Source organism: Leuciscus leuciscus, assembly GCF_965113295.1.
Source record: "Leuciscus leuciscus genome assembly, chromosome: 5".
Lineage (NCBI taxonomy): Eukaryota > Metazoa > Chordata > Actinopteri > Cypriniformes > Leuciscidae > Leuciscus > Leuciscus leuciscus.
The window spans coordinates 46,070,566-46,098,137 of record NC_138729.1 but is presented as its reverse complement, the minus strand read 5'-3'; the positions used below and the strand labels follow the sequence as shown (position 1 = coordinate 46,098,137).

The following is a 27,572-nucleotide window of genomic DNA, read 5'->3' as shown; positions in this document are numbered from 1 at the left end:
CAGAGAACAGGTGAGACTGTCAGTACATTAAGACACTCTCACTACATCTCTGTCCCTCAGGCTATAGCTAGCAGCAGGACACACCAGGCTATGGAGGATGCACCGCCACGGCCATTAATCATTCCACAGCGTGACCTGGAAAGCCAGCGACCCTTGTTACTTGCTCCAAGGTCCAGTGCTCAAGCTACCTGAGCAACAGTGATTTACAATGAGTTGGACAGTGTCCCGATACAGGCTTCCAATGCGGTCTCAACATCGGCTAAGAAAACAACAGCTGTCAGAGTGTTTAAGACCGAGTTGGATTTTCTTGCTGCTCTTAGCATGAGAGCTGTAAAGCTGTTCCCCCAAAGTGTCCGGCTTGATTTGCTCAAGCTCCGCTTCAATTAGACAATCACATCAACGCAGAATGACTGAACACACGGAGGGCAATCCATCCGTCCAAACAACCGATCACAACACAGGAATCAATTAGCGTAGTGCAAACGAGACAATTTCACACACACAGCAGGGAAAGGATTCTATGGCTAAAATGGGGCTTTTAATCTACCGTTTCATAAGACTTGATGAAAACGTAGCTGAACCTTTCAGAAAGATGATGAATAAATTAATTTTGGATTATCGGTGCTCGTGGCATGACTAACAGTGTGATTAGGATCATATTTCATAGGAACTAGCCCTTCTGGGAAATGGTATTACAACACAGGCTTTTCAGAAGAGTTTAGTGAACCTGCACTTCCATTTTCAAAATTATTCCCATCTCAAACACAAGTTTCAAAGTTGTAATAATTCTAACATTATAGATTTACTTGCTGCAACAAGCACTTCTTCAGGTCGTAAAAAGCTGAACTTTAAGTTATTTGAGTGTTGGACGACAACTTTTTTAAGAATTAAAATCTGAAGAAGGGGTAATACTTCAAAGTGTCTGTGCTGCTATATGATTTTAAGAAATTATATTTAATTTTTAAGTGACATCTTTTTCTCCAAATCAACTGACAAACTCTTTAACTCTCTATTTCTTCCAGAGTTTGAAATTAATGCATTTCAGTTACCAGTTCCCAAATTCTTGAAACATTCTTAAAGAATAAAATTCATATTAACTGCAAATTTCATCTAATTTTCCAACTTAAGAATAAAGCTAAGAGTATTTTAAATACCCAAAAACATTTAAAAATGTTCTTATCTTTTTACTTAAAAATGTTCTAAAAACAAAACTTAAGAATAAATTGAATTCCTAATAAGAATGTTCTTAAAATCATCGTAACTAACCTCTTAAAATAAATGTTTACCTTTTATTTCATAGGTAAAAAGTTAGGATAACCACCAACTTATCTTAAATCCCCCAAAGGAAAGCTCTTTAATAAATGTATTGGGTTGTTTCAAATACTAAGCATTACAACAAAAATAATCAAGTCAGTTGCGACAAAAATGGTGTGCGCTCCTAGTATGATTATTACGGTAATCTGAACTGCACTTCAGAATAACTTATTAGAAATTATCTTTAGAAGTTTCTTAACTTCTGACCCCAGATGTAAAACCACTACTCTACCATACATGCAGATAACAGATATGAAAAAAGATGGAGTCTTAATACAGCTCAGGGACTTTGGAGCCAGCAGCTGTTGTTCTCAAGTGGGCGAAGAAGGTTCGAATTCAGCTTACAACAATTCTCTATACTATTCCCCATTACTTTCCTGTCATCTCTCAACTATTATTGTCAACTATTATATTAGTTCTACTATTTATTTGCATGTATTTGTCTCAAACAGGGGTGTCCACACCTGCTCCTGGAGGGCCACTGTCCTGCAGTTTAGCTTCAGCCCTCATTAAACACCTGAAACCAGCTAATCAAGGTCTTCAGACTCACTAGAAACTTCCAAGCAAGAGTGCTGGAGCTAAAATCTGCAAGAAATTAGCCCTCCAGGAGCAGGATTAGAAACCCCCGGTCTCAAACCTTGTATCACACTATGTCTGGCTTTGTGAAGGATGCATTTAACCAACCTTTTTAAAGTTGCTCTGCTTACTGGTGCCTTTCTCAGCATTCTCATTATGTAGGATGTCTAGAGGGGTTTCTCGGTCCTTTAGCTTTAATGACTCAATCTCGGTCTTCAGTTCATTCAGCTGCTCCTGAAGGTGTTTGCTCTTCTCCAAATATTCGACCCTGCCAAAGAGGACAGACATATAATGAAACTGGTTTTCATCTGTTTTAAGGCCAATTAACACCCAATTTTAAGCATGAAAAACTCCTCCACACAAGTGAAATATCGTACTGAGATGATGTGCATTTGGAGGCTATTTTGAGGAAACCGGATAAGTTTTTCAAGATTCTTTGATTAATGGAAAGCTCAAAATAACAGCATTTATTCAGGTAGAAATCTACTGTAACATTTTAAATGTCTTTATTGTGCATCCTTGCTGGATAAAAGTATTAATTTTCTGCTCCCAAACTTTTGAATGGTAGTGTATTTCATCCACGGAGAACAGGCATAGACTTTTAAGACGACGATCTTTCAGATCATGACAAATTAGACAATCGATATTTTTTAAGAATAACAGCACCATATTCTCATAAATCACCTTCTTATTGACTGCCAACCTGAAAGTCATTGGTCATTCTAGTTGAATTGTCTAAACAAACAAGGGGGTAGGGAATTTTATCACATAAAAACTAATCCACTACTCAGTTGAGCATCAGCAGAGAGGACAAACTCTGGTACAGTTGATGTAACTGGTTCAAAAGATGTGGACAGATGAGACACCAGCAGAAAGACTGTGATCAGGATGGACTGCTGCCTGAAATGGGCTGCACTCACTTCTCCTTTTCGATCTCCATGGACAGACGTTTCATGTCAGTGTCTTTGAAGTCAAAACTCAGGTTCTCCATGCTAAAGTTGAAGTTAGTGCCATCAGGAGGAAGAGCATTGGCAGACAACGGCACAGGCTAAGCAGTGAACGAGAGAAAGAGGAAGAAAGAAAAACACATTCAAATGAGCTGAGTGGCTATATAAAAGAACAAATGTACACATAATAGTTAAGCAATATCACACAAGCAGGAGTGCTGTACCCAACATATCAGTATTAAAATACTAATGCTTCTTAACAGCTTTCCAAAAGCGGAACAGGACATTCAACACGAAAAAAATATTGTTAAATATATATATATATATATATAGGCCCTGCAGCATATTGAAATAAGGGTCAATGTTTTGACTGGTCAATTAAATGATCAGTGTGGCGACTAGGAAATCAAGCACCTACTGTAGTACGAACTTCAAAAAACTGCCTTCATTTGCCTCAGGCAGGATGGCGTACTGAAGCAAAGTCAAGCTCAGGTTTGCCTTACTAGTTGCCTTATAGTTGGATTTTGTCAAAAGACCGAAAGACGCTTCAGGGTAAAAGAAAAATACACTACAAAATTCTCAGTTAAGACATCATGACCCGGAGATAGCAGCAATGCTCTAAAATGCCTACTGGATTTTTAAGTGGTCAAACTGATACAGCTAACATTAGCCACCCGTAGAAAGAGCTAATGTTTCAAATGATACGCTGACCTCCAGTCACCCCTTAACTCACTGTGCATTTAAAATGTGCGGAAATGAGCCGCCCGTGGGATTTTCAAGAGTATCCACAAAGCTTTGAAAGAGCAGAAGAGCTCTGTTCCCAAGTGCTTAGACCAATAATTAGGAAACTCATTGTAATAGCCCTGAAATGCAGTTTCCAGGTAGAAAAACGTCCTCTCTGGGAACATTTATGTAGAAAAAAACCCAACTAATTTTCTGACCTCAATTATATCCATTACTTACATTCAAGGCTTAGGACAATCCCTCATTTGTCCTGCATTTGAATCAGATATGAAGTGCACTTAGTCATCATGTGTATTTGAACCAGGTGGATATTCACAATGCATTTAATGGAGCTATTCAAGCTAACTGCAGTCTCTCGCTTTCAGTTTCCCTTAAAATAGCCAGACATTTAAACCCATTTGTAATCCAATTCTGAAAAGCATTACAACCGTGCCACACTATTCCCGGGACCCTACATGGCTACCTAACCATTTTTAAAGTTGGACAGCTTAATATGAATATAAATATTCATTCCTGATTGCATTAGGGTGGTTATTGCGAGGCTAAAAGACTCTTGAATGTTTCCCTGGATGAGAAGGGAAAGTTTTCCTGCAGGTAATGGAATGGCTGTCTGGTGCAACTTTTATTTAAACAAATTATCTTGACACTGACAAATGGCCAAGAGGCTAAATCAGACTAGCGTAAAAACTGTGCAGAGTTTAAACCCTTTTTCTCTTAGAGATAAAAATCGAACTGGCTTCGGACACCAGGCTGATTAAGAATGACAAGCGTTGATGTAACGTCATCGGTGGAGATGTTGGAGAACGCAGTGGGGGAGTGTGTTGGTAAGGAATGGGTGATTACCAAGTACGGCGATTTGCTGGTGATCTCCAGTAGTTTGTTTTTTGCTTTGCGCTCCGATTCTCTAGCCTCCTGCAGGTCCTGTTTCAGCTGGTCGGCCTCCTTCGCCCTGCGGAGAATAAATACATTGGGTTAGTCACTCAAGGTTTGAACCCTTTGAAGTGGACACAGTACTGGGATCTCCAAAGCACAAATTCAGCTGGAAATTGAAAAATGGATGCTCAGATCAGTAGTAAATTGAGACTTTCACAGGCAACGAATAAAACAGCTATCAAAGCATGCACACCAACAGAGTGCCACATACTGAGTAAAGGCCCAGTAGATGGCTTTGAGATGGGCCATCAGCATAGATCCAGCTGTGAGAGGAAGATCTGGGTGGTATATAAGTGCATGTTCACATACTGAGTTCTGAGTGACTATATAACAGCAGATGATAGATTTTATACATACATATTTCTGTGCAATATTTTTTAAGTAATATCTATATAGTATTGTAGTATGTATTAACTCTTTCCCCGTCAGCATTTTATTTTTAAGGTGCCAGCCAGCGCCACCCACCATTTTTGATCATATTCACAAAACTTTCATGGCCCCAAGAATATTTTGTTTAATGAATGTGTAAACATTATATATATATATATATATATATATATATATATATATATATATATATATATATATATATATATATATATTATTTTTTATGTTTTGTTTTGTTTTTTTTTTAATCAAAAAATAAATAAATAAAAATAAATAAAATTTTTTGTTGTTTTGTCCTTTTGTTATTTTTATTACTTTGTCAAATTTTTCATTTATTTCAGTTTAGTAATTTTTGTACTTTCACTCAACATTTATAATTTTAGTCTAAGGTTTCCATCTAATATTTACGTTATTTATTTCAGCTTTATTTCAATTAACTAAAACAATTTTCGATAGTTTACTATTTTATATATAATTTTATATTTTCAGAAAAGAATAAGAAAAATGGTTCTCGGCTATTCAAAAGAGTTTAAAAAACATGACATTTTAAAAATAATAGCTTTTAAAACCCATTTAAAAGGTCTTAACCATTGGTACACCACTAAATAAGTTTTAAAATAACACCATGAAAAGCTGTCACCTGATGAAAGAATATGCAAATATTTATGCTGAACGTGCATGTGTGATATTACCTCCTTTCAGACTCTTCTGCCATCTTGAGTGCAAGCATCTCAGCTTCTAGCATCTTCTGTTCCATGAGTCTCTTCTCCTCCTCAGAGCGAATAGCTGTCACCTTTATAGAGAATTATTCAGAGCATGATCCGTCATCAATGGTCCAAAAGGATCTTCTATGTGCAGCTGATGTGTTGATGTACATGCTCACTAACCTTAATCCGCTGCATCTCCTGTTCAGCCTCAGCGGCTTTCTGAGCCAACAGCTTGGCCTCCTCCTCAGCGATTTGTGCCTTCTCCGCCAACAGATCTGCTGTCTCCTCCGAACATAACTGAAAACAGAGAGACCACACACTTTGCACAGATGCACATAGGTCATTTTGTTTCATTTGATTCCCTTGTTGATTAACGGCATTAGACGGTAAAGTCCAGCATTTTACTCCAATGCAGCATTATTATAAAAAAATCTGAATTATTCTATATAAATTTAACTTTTGCTGTTTTACACAATTCCACACAATTTATGTGAAAAAACTCACAAAAAACTGTTACATAAAGCTCAGTTTAACACATTTACGTCATTTGCTTCACAGAAATCGTGTCACTAGGTTAGTCTTTTCTTCCCTAAATATATCTCTCAAAACAGATCTACTTTTGGCAAGGAAAGTGAAGGAACCTCATCAATATTTTGAGAGAGCGAGAGAAAGAAAACTCAGGACTGGCAAGGATATGAAACACTCTGATTAAAAATAATAAGACCTGTGCTATTCTGAGCTCTCTATAATATGAATTAGCGTTATGCTGAGCATGGATAGTGATCTATTAAGAGAAATGCACATATCAGTGTTGCTCAATTTAAAAGCAACAAAGCCAAAATACCCTGAGAGGGTGCACTGAACATTGAGTCTTAAAATACCACGTGAAAAGATAAAGAAATATAGCCTTAGCAATATTATTATACGCAATAATAAATTAAATGTACTAATATTTAGGTCGGATGGGTCCCAAAAAACTAAAATGAATGTAAACTGAAAATTGTAAACTTAGACTTTAAAGTGGCCAAAAAAAGGTTAACATCTGTAAATGTTCAGACTTCTGTTTAGATTATAACTGATTGTTATGAATTTTGATATACATTTTATAATAATCATTATTATAAAAAAAATATTTAATAATAATAACTATCATTATTGTTGTTGTTGTAGTACTGGGGCCCGTTCTTCGTACGTCGCTAACTCAGTTAGCTGGATTTGATTGTTGACGATTTGGCATGATCTTGGATTGTTTGGTTCTTCGACGCTCATCCTAGACTTGCTGTCATAGCAACAGGTGCGCAAGCTTGAACCAGCTCGGGAGCAGGCTTATTTCATGTTAACAGGATAGACTGCGGCTTCATAAGCGGAGCTGATACGGGAAGTCCAGCGCAGCGCGATAGTGCACTTTCTGAGATTTATATTTTTTCTCGTGACTCGTGAGATTGTCGTTTACATTATTAATTTGCTGGAAACGCACATTTATTTTCGACTTGTCGGAGTCGGGCTTTAACTACAGCACAAACTGTTTGCATTGCCCTAAGATTATTTGCGATACTCTTTCCTTTACACTATTGGAGATGCAGATAACTTGATGGAAAGTGCTGTCTGTCGTGTCATTCGGACTTTACCTGGCGCTTTTAGGTTTAAAAAACAGTTTTAGGTTTTTAAGACCCAATGTTGTGAAGATCATGCAATCATGACCATGCCGATTACAGTAGGCTATAGGCTATGTGTCACTCAGGCTTCACTAACATGATTGGTACCATAGACTATAGGCTAGACCACAGACTGCCATCAAGGCCTCAATGAAGGGGATTATGTGAACAGAAAGGGGGTTCACAATGTAAATGTGCAGCCCAGTTACTATTGGGATTCTTAATATTCCAGATTAATAATGTTATATAAAAAAAAAAAAGGCAGTTGACTAAAATCTTCCATATCACAAATGTGAAAGCAAAATGGCCAGGATCTGTGCATGACTTAAGAATTTTCAGAGATTCACATTATGCACATTATTTGAAAGTGGTGAGGAAAGTTCCACAATTAAATATCAAGCTCACTGTATTACATACACTTATGCTGATCCTAACAGAACTGCATTTCTTCATAGGTGATTATGACATGTTCCTGCCTGCAGACAGTATGACCCCATTCCCTGACCCAAACCAGTTATGCAGCTCTAGCCAGGACAAGGGCACACAATGAAATGAACTTTGGCTAAAGGGAAGATTTCAGTGTCTGATAAGTCTGAGGGTTGCACACCTGACAGGGCCTGTGACATTGTTGCATGTGCCATATTACACAACATTGCCAAAAAAAAACAAAAAAACATTTCATTATATGTTTAATAAAAGACCAATATACTTAGTTCCTTGAGTTTTATTTCGATTGTTCTTTGTAAAGAAAAGCCAGTGGTCAAGTGCCTGCAACAAGAGATATTAGACACATGCCTCATGCAACAAATAAAAAGGAAAAGTTGGCTCTACACTGCCCACCTGTAGGCCTATGTCTCCTCTGTGTGTGCAGACTCTTCTGTAGGCCTTTCTGTAGATGTGGAATCCTGCAACTTATATTGCAGCCATAAAGCATACAAGTATAAATTAAGTAAAGTTATTTATGCACTTGCAGGTAGGCTAGTTCCTCCATATGACAGTTATCTGAGAGGGTTTATTCACTGTCCAGTGCAATGGAAACAAATGGACATTACAAATTCTTATACTTTCTTTACTTTGGAAAGTTAGAAAATGTCCACTTACTGCACATATTTCAGCACCACTTGGTGTATGTGTTGGTGTATTATGTAAAAGTGCACAAAAGAGGAAAACACAATGCCATTACAATGAACTACACTCAGGAAAAATGTGATCAATAACTCATGGGAAAATATTATTACATTAACATAAGTTTATCAGTTTTCACTTTCAAGTCAAAGCAATTCATCATTACTCAAGATTTAACAGTTGAAATGACTATACAGCCTTAATTTAATGTAGCAAAAATTATTTTACAGTGTAGGCTACTAAGATCTTTTCTTCTTTTTTTCTCAGCCTTTTTCTTGGTTGCTTTTATAAACAGACAACCATTTATTTAACAGTGCCTTTTATAAAAGAGACTATAATATAGGCTAACTAAAAATGACCATTATGTAGAATATTTTTGTACTTCACTTTTATTTGTTCCCATGTTCTAGTGTGGTGACTCTGACATTACAATGAACAAAGTAATTATGCAATTATTAAAATACAAATATATAGGCTAATAAGTGCTAAAAACATCTAACATGGCCACTTCTAACGGATTTAAATTGTCTGCTACTTTTTGCCAGCCCTCTCTCCTGGCTTTTGCAGACTTTGAGGTGTTCCCTGGCGTTTTAATTAAACATTAAAATGCAGAATAAACTTCGACTATTAGTTCTTGCTCTGCTGAGGAGAAAAACTGAGCGCGCTCTTTGGCCACGCTGAGCAGCCAATAGCAGCGTTGCTGATCAATGTTTCTACTATCGATACATATCCCCTTTTCAACGAGCGCATGAACGCGCAATTATCTCAGATAACTCAATCCAGCGATACTAATCATATCCGGCAGGTGTGTTCGAAGAACCGAGTTAGCCAGATCATGATTAGCACGATGATGTCATCTTGGATGTCTCATTAGATCTCGGATGTTTTAAGCAACGTACGAAGAACGAGCCCCAGGTACTTATTTACTTGTGTACAAAGTACTTATGGTACTTAGGATAATTATGATTATTTGATCATTGATAATCAAATATGTCACTACTAAGACAGAAAAAAACACCTGCAACAGAATTTTGGGAAAAGTGATGTATTACATCACTATTAAAAACATCACTATTAAGAAAACAAACAAAAAAACAGTATGAGGCTCACGCACGTGGGTTTAGTACAAGTATAGATACCGAAGTACTCTAGCAAGCACTGAAATGATTAGGGAAAGTATATTTAGTGTGGGTGATGTTTTAGTTTCTCACCAGTGCTTCATTGGCCATGTGAGCTTCGTCCTGTAACTGAATCAGTCTCCTCTCCAGTTCATCACGAGCTCTTTCTGCCTCCTCACGCAATTGTTTCTCTCTCACCAGCCTCTGCCGTTCCATCTACAGAGAGGTGCAAAAAGCTCATCCACATTTCACCAGGATTGCAGCGTTGCTAAATGGGTCTAGTGGATCGCAAATCCAGCACCTGGTTAAAGGTGCCTGAAGGTGCAATGCACATGGTGACCATGACGTCTTAAGATTAACTAGCGAGGGAGGGAGGGAGGGATTTGGCTGACACTTGCCAAGCTCTCTAAAGCAAGATGATGGTTTTCCAAAATTGTAATAACTTATAGGAATATTTATCCTCATACATTGCCGTTCAAAATTTTGGGATCAGTAACATCGTGCCCTAACCAGAAGATACGATAAGATTCTGGCGACAACCAATTTGTCTGTCCACACCCAATGACATGTGACGCGACAAAATCCATCATAAATCACAGCCAATCAGAAGAGCATGTGGGTGGGCTCTCTCTACAAGTTCATAAATGTGAATTATCCATTGTTGCTTTCAGTATGGATATAAAGAGCACAAAATATTCAAACTTACATTAGACGCTTTTAACATTAAAATAAAGCAAGCAAGCATGCAACTTTATTTATATAGCACATTTTCTTTATTTATATAGCACCCCCAAAGTGCAACGTCTGAGATTATCATTGTCATATTTTCTACTGTATGTGACATCAGGCTGGAACAACAGCATACAAAGTATGTCCATGATAATCTCAGGGACTGTTTATGTGCCTTATTTAATCTTAAAAGCATCTAATGTGAGTTTGAATATAATTTTGTGCGACCTTCATAGCCAGACTGAAAGAAAATGCATCACAGTTTCCACAACAATATTAGACAACTGTTTTCAAAATTCATAATTTATATATATTTTTTTTAATATATTCAAATAGAAAAGAGCACATTTTAAATTGAAATAATATTTCACAATATTACTTGTTTTACTGTACTTTTGATCAAATAAATGCAGCCTTGTTGAGCAAAAGAGACAATATAAATTCTTTCCAACCCCAAATTTTTGAATGGCAGTAATGTAAAAAAGGCCATCGAGGCTATGAAAAATGTACATGTATGCTGGTTTCTCTAATATACTGAAATTCTTTTTCATTTGCAACAAGCTACATTGCCGGAGAGAGAAATATTTAATCAGTGTACACATTAACTTTTTGTTCTCTCTTCTTATCTTTATTACTCTTTTATACTTTATATTTTTTATATATATTCTCTATTCCTTTCAACTTTCTTATTTTGCTTTTCTCTTTTTATCCTTTAAGACTGGAACTCATTAAAAATAAGAGCCCAGCTTGCTTTCATTTATTTGTTTAGCATAAAAACAAACAATATTCTCTACGTGTTGCGGAAAACATTCCCAACCTGTTTGCGTGCTTTCTCTTCTCTAGCCTGCATCTTCATCTGCTGGACTTCCAACGAATCAACTCTGCGTCTCCTTATGAAGAGATCATGATTTCCGATGCACAGCTGAAGAATCTTTAAACACACAAAAATTGCCTTATTAAAAGCTTAGTATACCCTTTAAAAAAAAAGTAAATTATGTTATCTTTTACCCTCATGTCATTCCAAACCTGTATAACTTTCTTTTACAAATAAAATTTCATTCCATGTCTCACAAATGCCATCACATATATTCCAAGTTTTCAAGCCATATCAGTTATAAGTTGTAAAGACCATTTAATGATGTTTTTATGGTTTTATATAGTCATTGTCTTTAACTAATTGGGCTGGGTATCGGCAAGGGCCTCACGATTTAATACATATTGCGATACATGTGTCACGATACAATATATCAAGATATATTGTGATACGATACATATTGCATATATATATATATATATATATATATATATATATATAGCAGCAATACTTTTAATTTTTTTTTTTTTATAATAGAGTTGAAAATACAACTTGCTGTGTGGTATGGGTATCACATTATATTGATAACTCAGCAGAAAAATAAAAACTTCCATTTCAATTTATTAGCAAAGCTATTTGCATTGCACAGTGTCACTGAACAGTGAACACACAAATGTATGAACTGCATATTGTGTCACTGAACATTTTTAACTAAAAATGAAGATTTATAAAACTGAAATTTCTTCTGTTGAAAATAAAGGTTATTTTGATGAATGTGGGTATCCAAACAGTTGCAGTCCAGTCCCCTGTGACTTCCATAGAATAGATTTTCCTACTATGGAAGTCAATGGGGAACAGCAAATGTCTGGTTAGCCACATTCTTCAAAATATCTTCTTTTGTGTTCAGCACAAGAAAAGAAATGAATACAGGTTTGGAACAACAAATAACAGAATTTAAATTTTTGGTTGAACCATCCCTTTAAGGACAAGCAGCAACATTTTTACTATTAGGCTACTGTCACTTTAAGACCGGCACACATCTAATAAACACGCATATGACACGCACCCAATTTCCTCTCAAACATTTGCTTTCACTTTAGACATAACCAACTGTGTTTATGTAAACCTTGTGAGTACATATTTGACAGTATTAGCGTAATAAGACTCAAATGTAACAGAATCCAGATGCTGTTTGACAGGCTTTTAGTGCCAGTGAGGTTCGCGTGTATGCGCTCAGAAAAGCGTATGTTAGAACAGCGCATCAGCATGTGAATGAAATGTTTAACCAGCAAGGCTTTAAAGCACATGCAAATAAATGAACTTTTGTGAATTGCAGTGTCCCGTGAGTGTGACGGGGACGCCAGAACTGCAACTGATAGAATGCACTGTAACACGATACTACGATATTTCTTCAAAAGCAGATCGTGGAGACATGTTAATCGTCATGATCAAAAATCGTGATCAAATCCCCTAAATCAAAGTGCACCCACACATCGGCTCTGCAAGCTGGAGGCACTCATATTTTCCGCCATGCTCGCTTCCGCTTGGCCGTATGAATGTGTATGACGTACAACTGTTAGCTTTGTAGACAGCGAGTCAGCGATCTGCAGGAACCGAGGAGGTCGTTTGACACACAGAGGAATTTGATGAAATGTTAACGTCATTTTAAACCCGTTTAAAACTTTTTTTTTTTTTTTAAGTATCAATAGTAGAGGTTGGAATATCAATACACTATTGTGAAAAAAAATTAGCACAATAGTTAGCTGTATCGATATTTTTGCACAGCCCTATTAACTAACATAGGATTAATGACATATACATTTATTAAACATTCAATCTTTTGCCTTCAAGCTGAGATCTTTAACCACCATGCCACACCACAGTGGATCTGTGAAGATCAAACAACTTATCTCTGCATTCACATCATGAAATACTCACCAGTTTATTGACTTTGAGTTTTGAGGAGTTGAATTTGAAGACATCTGCCCTCTTATCCAAGGGTTTAATGGCAAACTGAAGAGACAGTTACAGAAATGAGTGCACCAACAGCAATAAACGACACTTAGCGTAGAGCAGGTTCGTTAAAGCATGAATTGTTCATAAAAGAAGTACCTCTTTGTCGCTGTAGGAGATGTTTCTGATCTCATTCCAGGGAAAAGAAATTTTGGGCGTCAGTCTGTTATCCGGGTCATAAATGTGGAGGCCCAAAGCGTCAACACCTAGCAGTAAGCTAGTACCCTTTTTATTCTTAAAGAGAAGATATTAAAAAGACATACATTTATTTTACCATCATGATCTCACCACCACAGCTTTACAGAGTAAAATGGATAGCCAAAGTAATATTTCAAACAAAAAGGCAGAGATAATTATTCTTCTGTAAGTTTCAAGCAGGGTAGACACCAAATGAAGTGGGAGATGATGCAAGTTAAAGGTGATTAAGTCAACAATAATAAAAGGTTTGTTAATAACAAACAATAATAAAGGTATAAAATAATAAAAGTGTTTGGCTGTAAAGGCTTTAGCCGTCGGAAATCAGCTCAGATTGTTGATGCCGTACAGCAGCGAAGGCATTTCTTACCCTAATGGAAAAGTAATTGACCCCATACATCTCCAGATCCTGAGCTATTTTTAAATACTCCATCTCGGCTTCATCTCTGCAGCACACAATAACATACAAAAACGTGGGAGGGAGAGAGAAAGAAAAGGAGAAAGGGAGAGAGAATAAATTAGACACAAAATAAAATATTCCACCGCAGGGCTTTAATGAGACTCAACTAACTTGGGAGTGCAGAAACTAGAGGTCACGCAGTATGTCTTACAGTAACTGATAATGGCAATAAGCACAAACACACTCACCATAAACACACCAATTAAATTTTATACTAAATATCACTCTAAAAAATCTTATTTTTTAGGACTAAAAATAACTAGATGTTTAGTACCACCTTCATGTTCTTGCGAGTCTGCAGGGAACATGCCTCATCAAACCACACTTACCGAGAGCAAGAAGCACAGAATGAGTGAGGAGCCGCTCACATAGAATGGGTTTGTGCGTTCAAAAACAGGCAGACGTAGTGCAACTGAAAGCAAGGGTCTTAAAATTATCTACTTTTAAACTTGTTTTTAAGATGGGTCAGATCTTAAATGTTCACCCAAAAATGTACAAATTCTCATCAATTACTCACCCCTCATGTCGATCTGAGAGCTTTCTGTCCCTCCATTGACAGCTACACAACTGACATTTAGTTTGAGGCTTCAAGAAGTTCATAAAGAGATTGTAAAACTAATCCATATGAATTGAGCAGTTTAGTCCAAAATGAAGAGACTCAATCGCTTTACATGATGAACAGATTGAATTTAGGTTTCTAATCACATTTAAACATTGATCAGCGAACAAACAGAAGCTCATTGGTTCTTGAGGAAGCTCAAACGTGCTGGGTAACACGAGAATGAACCTCATTGGTTCTTGAGGAAGCTCAAACGTGCTGCGTAACACGAGAATGAACCTCATTGGTTCTTGCAGAAGCTCAAACGTGCTGGGTAACACGAGAATGAACCTCATTGGTTCTTGCAGAAGCTCAAACGTGCTGGGTAACACGAGAATGAACCTCATTGGTTCTTGAGGAAGCTCAAACGTGCTGCGTAACACGAGAATGAACCTCATTGGTTCTTGCTGAAGCTCAAACGTGCTGCGTAACACGAGAATGAACCTCATTGGTTCTTGCAGAAGCTCAAACGTGCTGGGTAACACGAGAATGAACCTCATTGGTTCTTGAGGAAGCTCAAACGTGCTGCGTAACACGAGAATGAACCTCATTGGTTCTTGCTGAAGCTCAAACGTGCTGCGTAACACGAGAATGAACCTCATTGGTTCTTGCAGAAGCTCAAACGTGCTGGGTAACACGAGAATGAACCTCATTGGTTCTTGCTGAAGCTCAAACGTGCCGCGTAACACGAGAATGAACCTCATTGGTTCTTGCTGAAGCTCAAACGTGCTGGGTAACACGAGAATGAACCTCATTGGTTCTTGCAGAAGCTCAAACGTGCTGGGTAACACGAGAATGAACCTCATTGGTTCTTGAGGAAGCTCAAACGTGCCGCGTAACACGAGAATGAACCTCATTGGTTCTTGCTGAAGCTCAAACGTGCCGCGTAACACGAGAATTAACCTCACTGGTTCTCTCATTGGTTCGGTTTACTATAACTGATGTGTGAGTTGATGAATGTTTTAATGTGAATAAAAGCCTTAATTAAATTTGTTCATCATATAAAGCGTTTTAGTGTCTTTGGAAAATTTGGACTAAACCGCTCAATTCATTTGGATTAGTTTTATGATCTCTTTATGAACTTTTTGAAGCATCAAAGTGGTAGTTGTGTAGCCGTCAATGGAGGGACAGAAATCACACAGATTTCATTAAAATATCTTAATTTGTGTTCCAAAGATGAACAAAAGTCTTATGGGTTTGGAACGACCATGTGCATGTGTACATAGACCAACAAAAAAATAATTAAACATAATAAATTATAAACAACTGAAAAAATACTAAGTAAATTAATCAATTTTATTTAAAAAATGAAAATGAAAAAAAATGAGAAAAATGAAAAATGAAAAATGAAAAATGAACAGATGAAAATATGGCAATATATGTGAATGGCAATATAACCTTGGACAATAAATAAATAATAAAAATAAATAATAATAAATAAATAAAAAAATTGAATAAACTACAAAGTAAAAAAATATATATAATAATTTTTTATAAAAAAATTTTTTTTTTAAATTTAAAAAAAATAAACAAATGATAAAATGATAAAATAAAGAAAATTCTCTGCCAAAATGCTAGGGTTTCTATAAGAGGTTGTCAGGGTGTTGCTAAGGTAGTTGCTAGGATAGTTCTGGGTTTTTGTGTACTCTTTTTACTCTTATCATGTGAAAAAGCTAGCCAATCATAAGGGAGATAATTTACATATTATTAACATATTTATATTATAATTTACAAGTCCTAATGATACAATAACAAAATGGCTCAGAGGCCCGAAAATGACACATGAAACTATAACAACTGTTTTACTACAAGAAACCCTGACTAACATTGGACTTCAGGGGAAAAAAGAATAAGCTATAAAAGTCAAATTAAGCTGGGTGTATGTGTGAATGAGAGAGATAAACAAGAAGTGCAGAATGAGTGTTTGTTGTGAGTGTGTCAAGAATACACTGGAGTGTTGTCACATGCAATGATAAGGTCTGGAATAAGAAAGTGCCCTACATGCATCTAAATGGGCTCTGAAGCAACACAGGAAGCCGGTTTCATCATTAAGTAGACCAATTAGGGCTTCATTTATTTTTATTTTTTGCAGAGCAAGGCTATGCCCAGTTCTGCAAGAAGCAGGCCAGTTTTTCATCTTTTGAGAGTCTCGACTTTCCAAGGTGCACATCACGCAGAGTTAAAGTCCCCGTGAACCGGAAGTTGCAAACGACTTTTCTCCAGTGTTGTGATGCATTTCCAAGTGAAAGGGAATATTGAACAGAGGGCAGGGTTTTACTTTAGCGCTCCTCCTCTCCATCTCTGCTCATAGCAGACTAATGGTTTGAGGCGAGTGGTTAAGCGTTTTCAACCCAAGCCGTCAAGCTGACGTCATCAGAGAAGGAACGCCAATCCAGACCGGAAGTAACTTTTCACATTTTGATTAACCCTTTCGCACGTACGATCACACCGGTGTGATCAGTCTAGGCTGGTCCCTGGAGCGTACGATCACACCGGTGTGATTAGAACGGTCAGTGCATGACGTGATCAACTACTACATTCAAATGTGCTTTCGCGCGTTGGCTGGCGCTGAGCCAGAGACAAGCGCGCTCAGAGCTGTCATAAATCACAACTTTTCAGTGTTTTCAACCACATAATGTTTATTTTAGGTTCCAAGACATATAAGTACTAAAAAAACAATACATTAGAGTTCGTAAAATACACACTGATGTCAAAGGAAGAGGCAATAATAATCCTTTCCATTATAATTAGTTTTATTCATATCAGATACACATTGTGTAAGTAACTTTAAAGTTTACTCTATTCTTCTCCCAGTTCACCTGCCACTTACTTGTATGTATTTCGGGAGAAGTGGATGAATTAACGTGTTGTAAATCCAACAGATCCGATTCTCTGAACTGCGTCTGCGGCACAAACTAAGATGGCGGCGCCCATCGCGAATACAGCTGAACTAACGCGATCGTTATAAATGTGTTTAAACAACAAAACACTTCCACTTGCATATATTTGACAACCGGAATATCAGATATTTCATGCCATATCTAACAAATTTGTGAATATTTTGAATAAAAAAGGAAAAATGACATAGAAGCAGATCATCATTCATTCAGCTCTGTTGTTGCTGCGGTGTGTCACGTGACAAGCAATGACGCGTCGCCACGGAAACCATAAAGTGACACATTCTAAATAACAGTCGCCTTGAAAAACTCACGCTGGGGGGTCAGCCAGAATATTTTAAACTTACGTGAGAAAGGGTTAAAGATTACCACGGCAAACGATTTTTTTCTGTGTATTAACTTGCACGGATTAATTGTTCACCACAAGACTAGTAATATGCGCTAACAAAGTAAATAGGGTCAATTTTGATTTCATGTCGACTTTAAGCCACACGTGTGACGATGTGCGTTTATAGTATCGCAAAGCCATACTGTTGGCTATTACCAGTGTCTGGTCCACTGCAAAGAACAGCTGTCTGACCAACATGCAACCAACACAGTTTGCTTGTTGCACTTGAAAACTGCCATTTTAAAAGGCTTTTGCCATTTCTGTGTGTAAACTGCATCAAGTGAACATGAACAGTACGTGGGCAAGCTGTGCAAGACTGAGAATATGGTGTACAATACCTGGTTCTGCCCCTGTGCTCAGCGTAGCAGACCGTGATTCTCTCCTCCCACATCTCTGCAGTCATCTGGTACAGATTAATAACCTGCACAAGAGAAAGACACACAAAGATCAGTCATCAACTTGAACAAAGACTTTAACTCTCTCATAATGGGATTTTCACAACAGAGCTCTTGGTGCACTCTGTTTGACATCATTTTGTTTGTTGGAATGAAAGCAGATTTCCACTTGAAAAGAGGGAAGTGAACAATTATTGAAGACATACACTACCATTTAAAAGTTTGGGCATAGTAAGATTTTTGTTTTTTGGAAGAAAATTGATCTAAAGTGACAGTAAATGTTTATAATGTTACAAAAGATTTCCATTTCAAATGAATGCTGTTCTTATGAATTTTCTATTCATCAAAGAAACCTGAAAAAATGTATCACGGTTTCCACAGAAATATTAGGCTAAGCTGCACAACTATTTTCAACATTGATAATCATAAGTTTGTTGAGCAGCAAATCAGCATATTTGAATGATTTCTGAAAGATCATGTGACACTGAAGACTGGAGTAATGATGCTGAAAATACAGCTTTGCTTCACAGGAATTAATTACATTTTAAAATTTATTTAAATAGAAAATGTATTTTAAATTGTAATATTTCACAATATTATGATCAAATAAATGCCGACTTGGTGAGCAAAAGAGACTTCTTTAAAAAACGTTAACTTTTTTAAATCTTCCCAACCCCAAGTTTTGACCAGAAGTGGCATATAATTATAATGTATTATGTAAATTACCAAAGTAAAATAGCTCACATTCTTTGCATCGTTTGCAATATTTCTGGGGCAGATAGTTTGGTGTTACAGTAAGTTCTGGAATGGAGAGACTAAAACATGAGTCCTTCTAGCTTCAGTGGTAAAAGGCTGCCACTAATATTTATGGTGGAAAACGTGTTGATTTCACAAATATAGCATATTTTTGTGCCAAAAAACACAATGTGGAAAATAATAGTGTAAAAAGAGTTAACTGAGCCAAACACAATGGCTAATAGAGCTGAAGGACATTTTCTAATTAAGTGTGACTATTTAAATCCTTCAGACGATTCTGAATGCCAGTGGAGTAAACAAACGCTCTTTCTCAGTACTTACTGACATGTGAGCGGATGTTTCCAGCCGAGAGCTTTCACTACATCTAACGCCCTACGGGAAGCCCGCTGAAGCCTTACGGGCTCGTTACGAACCCTGCGAACATAATCTGTGTAATTAGCATGGAGTGACGCCCATCTCAACATCACACTCACTCTCTTTGGTAGCAGCTCCTCTTGGGACAGGAAGCCCGGCTTGTGGACATTAGGGTCGTAATCACCGTACTGCAGAAGCAAGATGACAAATCAAAATAAGCTCAATTATGAATATTGAGAGGAGGAAAAACATGAACTCATGCAGTCACAAAAACAGCCATTATACACACCTGCTCTCACTTAAAGTGAATTGAGTAATACGTAGTTGTGCCTAAAACATAAAAGCCCTTTCAAATCAAAATAAGATGAAATGTGTCAGCTATGATTTTTTATGAGGAATTACGGGTAAGATCAGTAGGGAGGTACTGCTGAGAGAAAAAGAAAATTGCACAATCACATTTTACACAGATGTTACAACTGCATTGACTAGTGGACTTAAATGACAAATATTTTCAGGTTATTTAAAAATATATATATCTTTATCACACTACCATTTAAAAGTTTGGGGTCAGAAGGTTTCTCTTATGCTCACCAAGACTGAATTTATTTGATCAAAAATTCTGTAAAAACAGTAATGTTGTGAAATATTATTACAATTTAAACTAACATATTATATTGTATTCATATTTGTTTATTATAATCAATGTTTTTGAGGAAATAATTTTTTTCAGCGTTTTTTGATGAATAGAAAGTTCAAAAGAACAGCATTTATTTGAAATAGAAATGTTTTGTAACAATGTAAACATCTTTACTGTAACTTTTGATCAATTTAATGTTCCCTTGCTTAATAAAAGTATAAAAATATATATATTTTATTTTATTAAAAAATAAAAATAAAAAACGTGTACATCCACATTCCTTTCTGTTACCCTCACAAACTTACCAAAAAACAAGTTTCTTTCTTTCTTTCTTTCTTTCTTTCTTTCTTTCTTTCTTTCTTTCTTTCTTTCTTTCTTTCTTTCTTTCTTTCTTTCTTTCTTTCTTTCTTTCTGCTGGTCCTGCAGTCCAAACACATTAATTAATTGTTACGGTTCTACTTTCGGTACCGTGTGAAAGTGTTAAGTGTATTTATTGTCTATATGTTTGGTTGGTTTATAAACACTGAGGAAACTGTATGTGGTAATCAACACCATGGCACAGATGCAGTACATAAAAACATCTCAGAAAACGAATGTATGACAAGGCATATGAAATCGACCAAAATAAACAGCGAAGACACAACATTACAGATTGTGGACTGCTGTACAGAGACTGAGGAACAAGCAGATATGCAGAAACAGAAAAAAAAGCAAGACAATAAATTTCCTCAGTGTCACGCTGCCTTGTCATTTTGCTACGGACAGATTCATGCTGCTCAGCTACGATGAGACTGGCATGTGAAAGCATCCCCATTTGAAAGAGTCGGTGTAAATGGTTGCTGTCTAAGCTTCACTCCTGCATTAAGGACAAGCTTTCTCTGTAAGGGAGAAACAGCTGCCATCTCAGTCTCTCCCCTCTGTTCCACATTCTCTTCCACTTTTTTATTTCTTACTTGATTTTTCTGCCTATGCCTTTTTGCCTTACTCCCTTTACATCTCCTCTTTCTCTCTGCTCTTGCCTTCTTTAACTTCCAGTCTCTTTGAATAACTCCAGACCTGCACCTGCTGGTTTAAAACAGAGACAGCAATCTGTCACGCAGCTTCTCACATTTTTAAAACAGATAAATCTGATTGACTGAGCCACATTCAAAGCCAATTAATGCACATCTGTGACTGCACATTCATTAAAATGATAATAATGCCATAAGTAGCAGATTACTAGCAGATGTAGAATTAAAAAAAAATCTAAAATTACATTACAAGTAATTTTATGTACTGTACTTGTAAGTACATTTTTGCATTATACAATGAAAAAAATGGTTAATAAAAATGGTAGTAACTTTTTTAGATAATTCATTGATTTAAAATGCATAAATCAGATAAATTGAATGCATTAATCAAATACATTAAACAGACTACTTTTTGAAATAATTATCATATTGTTCAGCAAGGTTTGATAAAAAAAAATTCAGTAAAACTAATATTGTGAAATATTATTCCAATTTAAAATATGTGTTTTCTATTATAATACATCTTAAAATGTAATTTATTCCTGTGACACAAAGCTGAATTTTCAGCATCATTTTCTCCAGTCTTCAGTCCCACATATTAATTAGGAAATTATTATGATCAATTATTATTGTCAGCGCCAAAAACGGTTTTGCTGCTTAAATCTTTTTGGGAAAGCGTGATTCAATTCATCAAAAAATCCTTTTTGTAACATTATAAATGTCTTTACAGTCACTTTTGATTAATTTAATGCATCCTTGCTGAATAAAATTATTAATTTCTTTAAAAAGAAAATCCTAGTATGTATGTATATAAATAATTAAATTAATATATATTATTACTATAATATATACTTAGAATTAATAATAATTAATTACTGTCCCCAAACTTTTGAATGAATGTATACTAATTTACCATCTAATTTGATTATTATTTTCTTTTATTCAAAACTTGGACTCAAACCAAAACACCTGGGATGCGTTTCCCAAGAGCATCATAAGCCTAAGTTGATCGTGGAGACCGTTGGTGGTTATTGTTCTACAATCAACTTAATCTTACGATGCTTTTGGGAAACGTGGCCCTGATTAATTGTTTGATCTGGAATAAATGCTAAAACAGATTACGTAACAACAGTTGAGTTAAAAACTCAATATTAATAGTAAAACTAATAATAAAACAGATTTATTAACATTACGTTGTTCTGTTTTTTGCTAAATATATAATATCAAATAAAAAAAAACTGATCAGTTGTCCACAAACACATACATGACAAACTTCAAATAAAAACAGGCAAATTTCTGAGTTCGCAGCACTGTAAAATGCTTTAAAAAACCATCAAAATACTTAAGCACACCAGCACATGGCTCAAAAACCAGCTAAACCACGTGAAGCTTACAAACTGCTTTAACAAAGCAAACAAAAGCTAAAGTAGATTCCCGTCCAGTTTTTAGAGCCATCTAGCGTTCCCTCTGTGTCTGACATGAGTCAGAGAGAAACAGAGAGTGCTTTCTAAATTGGAGGCTTTTGGATAAATCAAATGCTCTTGTTGCCCCTGAGCTGTCAATCAAACTGACACCTGCTTAATAAAATGCACTTCTGTCTGTGGGAAGTGTAATGGGATAGATGCCGACCTTGAAGGGACGTCCACGGGAGGTTACGGTTAAGCTCTGACACCTTTCTGCGTGTCTATCAAAGAAAGAACGTTTTTATAAAAAAGAAAAAAAAGAAAAGAAAAACACAAGTGTGTTAGAAAGAGCACTGACCTTAGCGTGGACGGCGTAAGAGGCTAACAGCACCGAAGCCTCGGGAGGACAGTAGATCTCCTCCTCTAAAATGTTCTTCTTTACCTGTAGGATTTCAGAACAGAGGAGAGAATAAGATGAATAGGATTTCATTATTATTTATCTCTATACTTTTTGGGGAATTTGTTACCAAGAATTTCATGCAATGCCATCATGATAAATTATGGTGAAAAAATTTAATAAAAATCACCCTAGAACCACTTAACGTTAAGGATCTTGCTAAAGGGCACAACAGGGTTTTTTCAAGGATCATTCCTTTGCAGTGTTTGCCCAGACCTTTCACCACTAATGCTAGCACGTATTATAGAACAACATTAGAGACAAAGTATGTTTTGCAAAAAAAGGACCCATATTCAGTAGTATTGTTGTAATTAAAATGATTCAACCCCCATTGCAAATCAGGTTTATTGGCAAAATAAAAACTTTAAACTGTTTGCAATGAACAAATCAAACAACAGTAATTGAAATAGCTCACAACGAATGTTTCAAGTGATTTCCCCAAATTCAACTGAAAATGCAACTTTTAATGACTTCCACAGTCTCAAAATTATTCAACCCCCTTGAATAGAATACCTCTCAACAGATCAACAAATCTACAAAACAGGTGTTGTCTCAAGCACACCTGATGTAACTAATCAAGGGCTTCATTAGTTGCACCAGGTGTGCTTGAGCTAGAACACATGAAATATCTGAACTGGCTAGGTTTGTTGAGTGTCACTTTTGACTGCATGTTAGAAATATATTCAAGTCAAAAGAATGGTCTAAAAAGTTAAGAGAAGATATCATCGCCCTTCACAAACAAGGAACAGGATACAAAAAGATAGTGAAGGAACTAAATGTTCCTAGAGACACCGTTGGAAGCATACAGGTCGGTAAGTTTACAACTGTGCAGGTCAGGAAGTTATTTTATGTTTTTAAAGTCTATGTTCTCCAACATTGCATTTATTTGATGAAAAATACAGTAAACAACAGTAATATTGTTAAATATTGTGAAACTGTTTTAATGTATTTTAAAAGTAATTTATTCCTGTGATGCAAAGCTGAATTTTCAGCATTATTACTCCAGTCTTCAGTGTCACATGATCCTTCAGAAATCATTCTAATATGCTGATTTAGTACTCAAACATTTCTAATATAAATGCTGGAAACCTTGTGCTGCTTTATATATTTGTGGAAATTGTGATGCACATTTTTAGGACTCTTTGATGAATGGAAAGTTCAAAAGAACAGCATTTATTTGAAATGGAAATCTTTTGTAACATTATAAATATCTTTACGGTCACTTTGAACAATTTAATGTATCCTTGCTGAATAAACGTATTCATTTTTAATTTAAAAACTAAAGACACAAAATAAACAGTTTGTAAGTAGCATGTTGAATACAGCAAAGTATGGTGGTGGATTTGTAAAGTTTGCATCCAAGTATAAAATTTCATTTAAATTTAAAATAATACTAAGCAACTTTTAAGGTAAATAATTTAGCTAGATGCTAAACTATTACATGGAAACAGAAACAACATGAGACAAAGTGCTCTGCGTATACGTCTTTCTACGTAAAGTAACTACAAACTGTGACCAAATCCCAATGTCAGAAACAGATCCCAAATATTTAAACTTCCATAGTCAAAGTCTAAGGAACTTTAAAGGGATACTTCACGTCTGGAAAGATGAATGTGTATTTAAAATAGGCCATTTATGCAGAAGAAATGTGAAGAAATTTTTGAATTTGGAGTTTTCTAGACTGAGAAAACCCAGAAAATTTATTTTTGGCTTATGTGGATGAAAGACAACAACTCCCAGAATGCACTTGCTTCGCTGCTCTACGAGGCCACTCCCAAGCCACGCCTCCCGGTAAGAGAGCGCAGTTGAAAACAACAAGGTTATGCTACTAGTGAGTCTCCGTGACGAGTTATCAAGATCGCCCAAAATGTCCGGGATTCGGCTTTTGCGTTCTACAGTCGCCATTCATCATGTTTACTGTGGCGAGCAGGACGAGGCTGACGGCCGCGGGAGAACGGCGCGAGGCCGGTGTCATTACTGAGACGCACAGGTCTCCTATCTCTCACGGAGGAGCGGGAATTTTCTTAGCAATGTTAAAACGCACATCGACCGATCACTTGTTTAGCGTTCATGTAAACACTACATTCAGATTCACCAATCGGAATTAATTCAGTTAGATTGAAACAAAAGGTGTGCATGTAAACAATGAATGGCGACTGCAGAAACCAAAAGCCGAATCCCGGACATTCTGGACGATCTCGACGGCCGGACATGTCCGGGAAAAAGAGAATGGTAACCCCTACTACTCAGCTTTATCCACAGAACAAGAGCCTGCTAGCTTAGCTTCCAAAGAAAGACGGCTGATACTGTGTACATTCTGTGAGTGAGATCCCACCCTCTATGGGCGGGTTGAAAACATGCGGGACAGCCCCTCCTATGGCTGTAGTCTTTAGCCTCTGGCCAGAAAATCCTCCGATGACGCAAAATGACGATTTTTGCGTCATCGGAGGATTTTTTCCAGACAAAAAATGCATAAATCTCTCGTCTCAGGGGGATATGAGGGTGGAAAGCACGGTAATTCGAAAATACTACAGGTTTTCTACTAATACAAAGCTTAATGCTAAATCCTGAAGAATCCCTTTAATGCCTTACAGAAAACTAGATATTTTGGCAGGTACTTTCTGAATACACTGAACAAACAACACTGTTGTTCAGCTATCCTCTCAACTATCCATTAGTAAGCCGGCAGAGGTTGTCTCCTTCAGGCTCTATGGACTGCAAAGCCCAGATGTCATTAAAGGCTGCAAATACAAAGCAAAAGTGGAATATTTCAGGGTCAGTTTTAAGAACTCTAGAAGCAGCAGATGCCTCACAGGTTACACATTCACTGCCGCAGGACTGCTGAGTTGAATTCTAAGTGGGGTTGTAGGGAGAAAACTACTCTCCGCCTCAAACGTCATGCCCACGGACCGCTGGCTGAACGTCTGATTCACATGGCACACAAAATGGTAAACACTTCAGAAGTTTTCAAGTCGTCATCTGATTGGTTGAATTCTACAGGATTTCTGAGAGACGTTTATGTCGCGTTCCTTTATCCGTTTGCCTGGAAACAAAGATGCCGTGACGTCAAACCCCCTCGTGGAAGAAGAAAGCCGTCGTGTGTACAACCGTGAGCACTTATCAGGATCAACTAAATGCTGAATTTACAAAAGTATGTGAAGTTTGCGGCACCACTGTTGCAGTATACCTGCCAACATTCTTGAATGGATAATTTATTAGACGATTAGATTTATTAGATAAATAAAAAATAAAAAAAACTGTGATTGGTTGCTTTACATATCGATCAGATGTCCTCTTAGGGGATCCTTGGCCAATGAAAGTTGTGATGGAGTGAGTCCAGACCTTCTGCCGTCAGTCTGAAGGTCTAGCTACGTGAGACTAGGAGAAAATAGGCGACCTGGGATAGGACTGCTCAGAGTCCTAGTGCAGACTTCTAATCCTGGTCATAATTTGAGTATCGATCATTTAGACTGAATGAATAAATAAATAGGATCTATCAGAGATGCAATTCAAAAAATAAAGTTCAAGATTTCAGTAATAGGTTTAGATTTTCTACATCCGTGCAGCTCTGAATGTGTAGACATTTTTTAATAAAATAAATAAAACAAAATGCTGAAACATTCAAATAAATACATTTGAAAAATATATATTTTGCTAATTATAAACAAAAAAATACAATATATCAAATAAAATAAGTATTTAATAAGTACATGCTGAACTAATTCAAGAAATCTGTGGAAAAGAAAACGAAAAAGTTTCAATGCAGTGTTGCCTTGCTAGCACTGTAACGACGAATTGATAGACTACTGAATGAATCAAAGAATCAAATTAATTCCTGACTTCACGCTTCATCAAAAGAGGAAATTAATAAGGAATGGAGGAACAGACCCCTGACCTTTAAGAACAAAAGAAGTGGGTAACAGAACAAAAGGTTGTTTATGTACGCAGTTTATAAATGCATAAATGTGTGTTCACACCAAAAGGTTAGTATTTCATTTTCAACAATGAACCAGAGCCAAATTCCGAGTAAAATACTGCAGCCTTGCCAAACGGGAGATGGCTGATCACTGTGCCGACCATTAGCTGCTTGGCAAAATGAAAACGGATCTCATTTAATCATAACAAGAAAACAGATGCCAAAAAAACTAAGTTTAACAACAGGGCCACAATTAGCACAAGGTCAAACTCATTAAAAACCAACAATAAAACAACCAAATGCCTGTCTATAAATGAACAGTTTGCTCAAAAACAAAAACTGTCATTATTTACATGTTTTGAACCTGTATGACGATCATTACAAAAATATCCTGGTTGCTGTTTTGTAGATGGAAAAAGTATGCAAAAGTGCCATAAAAGTCACACACACTTTATTATGTCGTATGTTGAGAGGAACATAATATTTTTTTTATCTTTATTAGAAACACTTTAAAATAAGGTTTCATTAGTTAATAAGAACTAATAATGAACTGCACATTCTGCACTTCTACAGCATTTATTAAATGTTAATTTCAACATTCACTAACACATTATTAACATCAAAAGGTGTATTTGTTAACATTAATTAATGCACTGAAAACTAACAAACAACGAACAGCTGGATTTTTATAATGTGAACAAAGATGAACAAATACAGTAACAAATGTATTGTTCATGGTTAGTTAATACATTAAAGTTAACAAATGAAACCTTATTGTAAAGTGTTACCATATTATTCACTACTTATTACTTGCAGCCGGAAAAAAAAAAATTTTGAAAGAAATTTATACTCTATCAATTGAATGTAATCCTTGTTGAATAAGTGACACTGGTTAATAAAGTTACAAAAGGTTTTCAATTCAAATAAATGATGTTCTATACCTCAAAATCCTGAAATAAAATGTACCACGGTTTCAACAAAAATATTAAGTAGTAGTACAACTGTTTTCAACATTGATAATAATAAGAGGTTTCTAGAGCATCA

General features: G+C 36.3%; 1 protein-coding gene across 1 annotated transcript in view; it reads right to left on the bottom strand.

The window, feature by feature from the left end:
• Positions 1-27,572, bottom strand: part of nf2a (NF2, moesin-ezrin-radixin like (MERLIN) tumor suppressor a) — a 47,919-nt gene that overhangs the window by 3,650 nt on the left and 16,697 nt on the right. The window contains exons 5-17 of the mRNA XM_082170835.1: positions 22,514-22,597; positions 19,225-19,293; positions 17,939-18,021; positions 13,628-13,703; positions 13,162-13,296; positions 12,988-13,062; positions 11,053-11,166; positions 9,600-9,722; positions 5,789-5,905; positions 5,594-5,694; positions 4,425-4,530; positions 2,811-2,938; positions 1,999-2,158 (exon numbers count right to left, since the gene is read on the bottom strand). Of these exons, the coding sequence (XP_082026961.1) occupies positions 1,999-2,158; positions 2,811-2,938; positions 4,425-4,530; positions 5,594-5,694; positions 5,789-5,905; positions 9,600-9,722; positions 11,053-11,166; positions 12,988-13,062; positions 13,162-13,296; positions 13,628-13,703; positions 17,939-18,021; positions 19,225-19,293; positions 22,514-22,597 (1,371 nt within the window). The remainder of the gene's footprint in view (positions 1-1,998; positions 2,159-2,810; positions 2,939-4,424; positions 4,531-5,593; positions 5,695-5,788; positions 5,906-9,599; positions 9,723-11,052; positions 11,167-12,987; positions 13,063-13,161; positions 13,297-13,627; positions 13,704-17,938; positions 18,022-19,224; positions 19,294-22,513; positions 22,598-27,572) is intronic.